The sequence below is a fragment of the Cryptotermes secundus genome, unplaced genomic scaffold (genome assembly GCF_002891405.2).
Source record: "Cryptotermes secundus unplaced genomic scaffold, Csec_1.0 scaffold144, whole genome shotgun sequence".
Lineage (NCBI taxonomy): Eukaryota > Metazoa > Arthropoda > Insecta > Blattodea > Kalotermitidae > Cryptotermes > Cryptotermes secundus.
In genome coordinates, this window is record NW_019740655.1 from 25,708 (window position 1) to 35,466 (window position 9,759).

At 38.0% G+C, this 9,759-nt stretch overlaps 1 protein-coding gene across 9 annotated transcripts in view; it reads left to right on the top strand.

The window, feature by feature from the left end:
• Window positions 1-4,621, top strand: part of LOC111872370 (nucleoside diphosphate-linked moiety X motif 17) — a 7,872-nt gene extending 3,251 nt beyond the window's left edge. For 8 of the 9 annotated variants that reach the window (XM_033754663.1, XM_023866174.2, XM_023866172.2 and 5 more), the window contains 2 exons: window positions 2,085-2,302; window positions 3,475-4,621. In XM_033754663.1, coding sequence (XP_033610554.1) covers window positions 2,085-2,302; window positions 3,475-3,744 — 488 coding nt within the window. In that variant the 3' untranslated portion in view covers window positions 3,745-4,621. The remainder of the gene's footprint in view (window positions 1-2,084; window positions 2,303-3,474) is intronic. The other variant, XM_023866178.2, reaches the window with a different exon arrangement.
• Window positions 4,622-9,759: the final 5,138 nt, after the last annotated feature.

Consider the following 9,759-nt stretch of genomic DNA (forward strand, 5'->3'; position numbering starts at 1 on the left):
CTACTGCACTTCTCTGGGTTTAGGCAGGAACACTATAGGGTAAGTAGACAATGTGAGGTCCTGTTAGACAAGATTCTAGGAAAGGAATGCAGTTAACAACCTGCCGCGTCCTCTTGCACTATTCACGCAGTCCCACCCCACACCCTTGTTTTCGCATAAAACCCACGCTCCTCTTGCAGCCCATGGTCGTATTCTTCCAGGACAGTCACGTCAGCAAGTAGAGAAAGTGAGGGTGGGCAGACACATCGAACTTTCCCACGATATCAGAGAAATTCAGGAATGAAAATGACGTTACATACGAGGTTGATGCATTTGTGCATGTTGTATTAAGCAAGGTATAAAAACAGTTGCTTTATGAGGAATTAGTTCGTACCATTGAATATTTGACGAAATAGACAAGGTGTTGCAGAAACCGATGTTGCTATAACCAAGTTTTACTGTATATATATGAAATTATTGGGTATCATCAATGTGGGTTTTGACATAACAGATCAACTGCTGATCAGATCTTTTGCATTGATCAGATACTGGAAAGAAAATGGGAGTACAAGGAGACAGTACATCAACTATTCATAGACTTCAAGAAAGCCTGTGATTCAGTTAGGAGGGAAGTATTGTACAATACTATTCTCATAGAGTTTGGGGTACCTGTGGAAGATTGTTTCCAGATGTACGACCTGAAGGCTCTTGAGCAGGGTGTTTTATGGCTTTCAGCACCTATGTCAATAATGTGTTGCAAGGAAAAACACTACACACATTGTAATTTTGCCTAAAATTATGCTGCATTTTGATGGCAATTTGACAACCCAACATGATGCTCTATTAAACCAGATGTCCATCTCAACAGCTGCCTGTATATTGCCAGTCAGACTCCCACATTGCAGTACAAACCTGTGGCAATGAAAACCCCTCCACCACTTTTGTACGTATATATGATTAAAAAAATCAGTCTTCTCTAACCCACCCTATACTTTGTTACTTTTCAGGAAAGAGCTATGATACAGAGACTTAGCTGTAAATACATTCATAAATTAAAGATAACAGTTGTTTAAAGCACAGATATTGTATGTCCACTTTAGGTCAGTTTTGTGTGACTGTCTGCACTTGTTCTGCAAGACTATTATAAATCCAGGAATAACCTCAGCTGCAAGGATATAATGCTTATGCCAGATTTTGTGGGAATAACTCAATTGGTTAACATGTTAAAATGGGGGAGAACACAGCATGGTGACCAAAAAATCCTGCTTTATTTTTTTAATGAAAGAGAAGTAGGTTAAATGCCATGCTGTGCCTACTAAACTGAAGACATGCAGAATACAGAATACAAGACTATATGTATGCTGTACGCCGATAATCAGAATTACTATGTAATGATTAATAAACGAAAATAGGCCATATCCTTGCACCCTGCACTTTTCTAAATACTACTTATAAAATATTTTATCCAGAAACATAAGGATCTTATAAATTAATTCTGCAAATCCGATTTTAATAATTTTGCAGAATCGTAATTATCTGTGTAATTTCAGTTATCTTATTGTAATAAATAAAATTCAATAATTGTATTCAAAACACACACTATAAGTGTAAACTTTAATAGCATGTGTATGTTGGATATACCCCAGGGACGACTGAATGCTCAAAAAATATGGCTAAAAATAGTGTGATGTATTGTGTTCTCTGCATACCTTTAATGGAGCACAATTTGGGCACGTTTTAAATTACTAATTCAAAGTCATCAGCATCTTCTCCCAAGAATATTGTGGTGTGGAGCTATTTTTATTTTTGTGTATCACAAATAAAGGAAATGAGAATTTTGGCCAATATATTTTTCTGTAATCTGCGAAAAACAGGAGGCTAAAATGCAGTTCAGTTGCATACAAACATAAAACCATGAAATATGTTTTTATATTATAAAACCCAGTCTGAATGTGAGGTAGTGAGGAATCTGAAAGTGATTCCATTAATACTCTAGAAAGTGATATACTGACAATTTAACACAAGTGTGTATTGCTTTTATGAAGATATTTGTTTTAGCATTAGAACTTAAAACTGAATTACTGGCATACTTTAATTCATTGCAGAAGTTGGAGAATCAATCATGCATGGTGCATTACGAGAATTAGAAGAGGAGGCAGGACTTGTGTTGGATCCCAGAAACACTAACACTCATTTGATTTGTCTTTGGGAGTCTGCATTTCCACCCCTGATAACACTGGGTGAGCCTAAGAGTCATCACGTTGTCCTTTACTTCCATTCAAAATGCCAGGAAACATGGAAGCAGTTACAAGCTAAAATAAAAGTGAGATGCAATTACATATATTTCACTTAACAGCCTACTTTTTTTTATTGCTAGTGGGGTGAGACTAAGTCCCTTGTACTGCGGCCACTTCTGGCCTATTGTACCAGCCCCAGATGATAGATGAAGGTAATTGTGGAGCAATTGGTGGAATGAAGATTGGCAGGGGAAACTGAAGTACTCGGAGAAAACCTGCCCCAGCGCCGCTTTGTCCACGACAAATCCCACTTGACCAGACACGGGATCGAACCCGGGCCGCCGCAGTGGAAGGCAGCGACTAACAGCCTACTTAACACATACTGAAAAGCAGACTGAATCCTACATGCAGGAGTTTTTTTTTCTGTTTACTTATGCATGTAAATATAATGAAAGTTTGAGATTTCACAAGACTATTCTTCATAGGATGCACTTAGCTGTCAAATTATGTAAACTTTTGTAATTATATGGTAATGCAAGATGGTTCAACCAATAGGATTAACAAAATGAGAATATACAATTTGAAATAGATGTGTGATTAATACACATAAGGATGTCAGAGTGTGAAATGTAGCTTGTATGTATATGAAATTCGTTGTGAATGAACCAAACACTGAATGTTGAAAAAGGAATATAAGTGTGATGGCTTTCAACAGAAACATTACTTATAAGAGTCCCATCCATATCATATACAAACCTCATAACACACTCTACTCAGTTAACTCCTTAGTGTCACAAGAAAGAGCAGAGAATCCACAGGGCCAAATACATGGCATTCAACCATTAAGGAAACCTGGCAGCAGCGCTAAGCAGGAACAACATTCCTCACAGATTGCTGCTGTAACTGATGATAGCAGAATGAGTTATTAGTGCTGATAAACGCGCACCGTCAGGTGGTCTGATCTTGTCACTGCAGAAAGTCGCATTAATAGTGAGTCTGTGTTAGAGGTGCCGATAGGTGGTTGACATTTATACTGAAATGAAGTTCACTACTGAACAGCGTGTGTTTATTGTCAGAACTTTCAGAAAATGTGTCCATAAGTTTTGTCATAAATATCCCGACTGTTGCAAAGTTTCTTCATTGGTTGAACGCATTGTAGACTCTACAAGAAAACTGCTTGTTATTGCATTTTAAAGAATCAGAACATAAACTGCTTAAAAGAAATATGTTAAAACTATGTGCTCATTTCTTTTTAAAGCTTGACCCTAAGGAGGTGAAAGCTTGCACATGGCTGTCACGAGCTAATGTACAATCATTAAGATCGGGACAGAATAGCGACAAAAAAATACAGCAGTTTGTTGTTGGAGAAGATGGAGAGATCCGTCCAGCAGAACTGGATGTCCATGGAATGTTCCACACTGCCCTCTGGCAGGATGGGGAGATTTACACGGGATCACAGTTGGCACTCACAAAGTGGTTGGAACATTGGACAGAAACACCAAACAGAACAATTTCCAGCAAGATGTAAACAGTCATGGCCCAAGATGTTCATCATAATATAGCTTTGAAAGTTATTTCAAAACATAGTTGTGGCTTTAAAGAACTCTGCAAATAGCCTACACATTTAATATCAGAGTTTTATTATTATTTGGCCAACACAGTCCTGGTATAAATACACTGTGTTTGCATGTACTCCCGATGTGTAAATACTGGCCCGTGTAGGGAGGTACATCAGAAAGAAAGAAGGGTGATTGTAAAAGCTTGATGTACCTGATGATGGCCACAATAGGCCAAAACATGTAGTACATGCAAACACACATAATAATAAACATTATTTTACACACAATATGATACAGCATATTATTTCTAATATCTGATTGCTGATATGAAGTTAGAAATGTTGTGGCAATGCATCAGTGCAAAAAATTATCTCAGTTAATAAGGTCTGATAGACCAACATTAATTCTTTGTCATTATGATGAGGAAAAGTAAACATTACTTAAGAATGGCTAAAGGTGGTTTCATAAAACATCCAAGTGCTTAGAAGCAAAGAACAAGAAACTTATAAACTGGATTCTTAAGTGAAACTGTTGAAGCTACAGCCATTTTGAGTGTGTCAGTCTATGCAGAAGGTACAGTGACTGTCAAATCAATTGTATGGATAAGTATGTATTTCCATATGAAGAGTATGGTCTTCTGACTTGTAACGCTGTATAGTTTGGAGACAGCCTGGTGTTTCACAGGAACGTATCATCTCCATCTTCAGGACTGAACAATAAGCCAAGCAAGAAACCCATAAGACCATACATTTCATAGTCGTTACCATAAAAACCTCAAACACAACATGTATTCCTTCCATATGTTCACATAAGAGCAGATCAAAAGAACTTACGATTTTACTTCAATATGTGTTTGCATATGTTCTTGTATTTAAGAATTTGTTGTCTGTAATGTACCTAAGTGGTCTATATTATCCTGCTACATGTAGCAGTGCTGTTGTAAAAGGCAACCTTTCCTAAAAATTAGACTAGCCATATGACAGATAATGCCGAACATGGACAAATACATACACGGTGTGTTCAAAAAGTATTGAACCTTTGGTCGGCAGAAATACATTTATTGATTTGGAGGTACAAAACCCTAATCCCCTTCAAAGTAGTCTCCTTGGTAATGCACACACTTCTCCCAGCGCTTCCACCATTGTTGGAAACACTTCTGGAACGCGTCTTTTGGAATGGTGATCAGCCGGGCCGTCGCATTCCGCGTGATGTCTTCTCTTGACTCAAATCGGGTTCTTTTCAGCGGCATTTTCAGCTTGGGAAATAGCCAAAAGTCACACGGAGCCATGTCAGGGGAGTAGGGAGCCTGACTAACCACAGGGATGTTGTGTTTGGCAACGAAAGTCTGAATCAAATGCGCAGTTACGGTATGAATTTTGCGGACACTCTCCTCATGCCCAAATCCTCAGACAAAATTGAATGTACCGATCCAAGTCTTATCCCTATCTCTTTCGCAAGTTCTCGGACTGTCATACGGTGGTCCTCCATGACCAAAGTCCACACTTGCTCAATGACATTCTCATTTCGGCTTGTTGAGTGTCTGCCTGAACGCGGTTCGCTGTCCACTGATGTGCGGCCATCTTTGAAGCGGTTGTAACACTCCTTTATCCGTGAGTTGCTCATGGCATCGTCCCTGGGAATGGTTTCCACTTGGGTATCGCCAAGCTTTTGGCAAAATTTGATGCAATATCGCTGCTCATGTTGTTCCGTCATTTTACACCTTACGGTAATCCGACGAGGGCTCACTACACGTCCTCACTCATAGGCCGACTGCCAGCGACTTATGCTTTCTGCGGGCAGGAAAAAATTCACGACTGCATATGAATGTCCCCTCCACATCTCCACCGAAGGGAGCCTCAAGCGCTTCATTGGTTTACGTGAGAAAAAANTCCACTTGGGTATCGCCAAGCTTTTGGCAAAATATGATGCAATATCGCTGCTTATGTTGTTCCGTCATTTTACACCTTACTGGAATCTGATGCATGCTCACTGCATGTCCTCACTCATAGGCCGACTTCCAGTGGGAAAAAATTCACGACTGCGCATGAATGTCCCCTCCACATCTCCACTGAAGGGAGCCTCCCGCGCTACGTTGGTTTACGCGGGAAAAAAAAAGGTTTGATACTTTTTGAACACCACCTATATCTCATAAATATATCCTGAGCAGAGTTATAAAAGTGGCATTACTGTAGGCTTACATCGAAATTGGAAAATCACAGAACCTGGAATATAATAAAACATGAAACAGGAAAATCACATATGACTGAACAGATACCATTTCTTCTTATAAGTGAAAAAGTAAAGAACCCAGAAATAATTTCTGATGCCTTCAATACTTTATTCTAATCTAAACTTGTATCAGGAAGTGAGAGGTGATGTCATTTCATTTTTAAAAGAGGGATTTCCTAGAAAGTAATCTGGTATTAAGACCATTCCAGCCACTGAAACTGAGACTCAAGTAAAAAAAAAAAAACAAGCATTTTATGACTGAATAACAAGTACAATTTTAAAAATGTGTGCATCTTTGATCAGTTACCCATTAATTCATATCTGTAATCACTTAATATTCACAGGGATCTTCCTGATAGTCTTTAAGATTTCAGTAGTAAGACCACTGTACAAAAGAAAGACAAAACTAGAATGTCGAACTACAGGCCAATTTCACTATTAACTATTAAGTAACTCTATAAAGTACTTGAGAAAGTTATGCACAGTAGGTTAAGCCATTATTTGCAGACTAATAATATACTAGTCCCAGAACAGTTTGGCTTCAGGAAAGGAATATCCACTAAAAATGGAGCCTTTAAGCCAACAGTGTATTAAAATCTATTAGTGAAAAATGCATGTTGGTAGAATATTCTGTGATTTGGCAAAAGCTTTTGACTGTGTAAACCACGAAATTTTATTAACTAAAAGACTTTTTTTTTTTTTTTTGCATTCAAGGAGCAACAGTAAGTCGGTTCAGATCCTACCTAACAGATAGAAAACAAAAGACTGAATAGAATCATCAAATTTAACCCAAATACCCGCTCAAACAATAAAGCATGGAGTTCCCCAGGAGTCAATTTTAGGACCTGTGCTTTTCCTAATCTATATAAATGACCCCCCCCCCTCCTATACTAAACACCCTGTCAGTACCCATAATGATGAAAGCAGTCTTCCGGGATGTGACACCATGTAGATATAGTGTTAACCGATGTTTTGGAGGAACGTATCACCTCCATCGTCAGGGTTCGCTCACGGATTTCTTCTTGTTTTCTACCCTGAAGATGGAGACAATACATTCCTCTGAAACTAGAGATATTAACTCTCCCGTGTAAATATATATTTTCATTAATAAGTTCATTACAAATAACGAAGAACCTTTTCAGACCAATGTAGCTGTACACAGTGTTAACAGAAGGCACAAGCACTAGCTCCATAAATCAACTGCTAACCTCTCATGCTTTCAGAAAAGCACATAAGCTGAGATTAAAATTTTCAGTAATCTGCCATCTGATCTCAAAAGTCTCATGAACAAAAACGCAAGATTTAAAATAGCACCAGAACAATACTTCAACAACCATTCAACTATGCCGATGAATAATTGTTGTCTAAAAATGACTCATTCATTTAAAGATTGTGTAGATAGTATAAGTTGACAACTCTGATGTATATATGTATTTTTGAATAGCCTCATGTGTAACCACTGTGTTTTCTTGTGTGAAAACTTCAGTTGTACTGTATATGTTTTTGTATTTCTATGACATATTCCACATGCTACAGTCATTTTGACTAACTTTGGATCCAGGGAATGCAATGCAATGCAAAAAAAAAGTTTACAATATTATATTTAAGCATCCTGTTGCACTCTACACGACAAATTACACAAACTCTGTCCCAAGTGCAAACAATATATATTATATGTCTTCGATCTTGCTCTCTTCTACACTACATGTTTCGGCCTCTAGTGGCCATCATCAGGTGTATACCCTTACGTTGCTGCCACACTGAACCCAGTCTAAAATTTAACATTTAAAAAACACATCGTTACTTTCTTCGTTATTATCAACATCTACCTCGTTGATATCTGTCTGGTATGTAGATTATTTTGCACACGTCAATTTTGATTTTCCTGTAGTAGCACTATAAAATCTTTAGTTATAATTTTAAAATCCTTTAAAATTTTCTCTAAATTTTAAATTTAAAATTGTTAGGGTTACTCGCCCTATGTCTAAAGTGCTGCAGCGGCTAGTTCTTGTTTCCACACTGTACAGGTGTTATTCTGTGTAGTCTTCCAGTGTGCGTGCCGCTGCTTGTCTTTACTACGTGTCAGTTCAGTGTGGCAGCAACGTAAGAGTATACACCTGATGATGGCCGCTAGAGGCCGAAACATGTAGTGTAGAAGAGAGCAAGATCAAAGACATATAATATATATTGTTTGCACTTGGGACGGAGTTTGTGTCATTTGTCAGAAAAAAAGTTTTTTGAACCCTAGACCGAACTGTACTCGTACAAAAAATAAATCATGTTAAGGACAGCAATTTGTAATTTTTTTTACACATTCCTAGTTCTAAAAGAAAATGTGCTTAAATTGTTTTAAAAACCTCTTCATTAGCAATCTTTACTTGTTATGTATTACACTGGAAGCTGACTGTATAACCTGTGAATGTTTATCACAACCATCTCACAGGAAATACTGAAACAGATTTAGGGCATTTTGCTAGTAATGTGAACTGAGATCACCCATGTGTTTCATTTAAAAGAGTCATATGCAGTAGGGTAGGTATACTGCAGCCTCTCAAAATTTAGTGTCATGCAAGGCCACAATACAACCCACTTCCCCACATTAGGCTGCTGTTACTAAGACGAAGTCACCATTACATCTGATGGCACTGCTAGAATTTGTGTGGCTATTTTCAGCTTTGTGAAGTGTGGTTTCCATTCAGTTCCGTCTGTGCTGACAGTCACAAATAATATGTAGAACTAAGTCAACTTAAAACATTTTGATCAGTAATATTAAAACAGAAGTTAGAGTAGTAAACTTTGCCACATCAAAAAATCTTACTGTCAAAAGTACAATGTTCCCACATCATAACATTCATAAATTTACTTGGACATCTCCTGATGGGAAGATACACAATCAAATAGACCATATTCTGATAGATAGGAGATGGCACTCAAGTATACCTGATGTCCGATCATTCAAGGCAGCAGATTGTGATACTGACCACTACCTGGTGGTGGCAAAGGTTAGGGAAAGACTGGCAGTGAGCAAACAAACAACACACAGAGTTCACATGGAGAGGTTCAATCTCAAGAAATTAAATGAGGTAGAGGGTAAAGAGCAGTATCGTGTTGAAATCTCAAATAGGTTCACAGCTTTGGAAAACTTGGGAACTGAGGTGGATGTTAATAAAGCTTCGGAAACTATTAGAGAGAATATAAAAATGTCTGCCAAAGAGAGTCTAGGTTATTATGAACTGAAGAAGCATAAGCCATGGTTCGATGAAGGATGCTCAAAATTATTAGATCAAAGAAAACAGGCCAAATTGCAATGGTTACAGGATCCAAGCGAGTTAAATGGGGATAATCTGAACAATATAAGACGTGAAACCAGCAGCTATTTCAGGAACAAAAAGAGGGAACATCTGAAAGCAAAATTGATGAGCTTGCAATGAACAGTAAGAACAAGAACATTAGAGACCTGTATAGAGTAATAAATGACTTTTAAGAGGGGTTACCAGCCTAGCAGTAAATTAGTGAAGGAAGAGAATGGTGATCTGCTTGCAGATTCCCACAACATTTTGAATAGGTGGAGGAACTACTTCTCTCAGTTACTGAATGTACATAGGGTCAGTGAAGTTAGGCAGACAGAAATCCATACAGCTGAGCCGTTAATACCTGATCCTAGCCCTTTTGAGGTTGAAAGTGTTATTGCAAAACTGAAACGGTATAAATCGCCAGGTAGTGATCAAATTCCGACACAACTTGTTCAAGCAGGA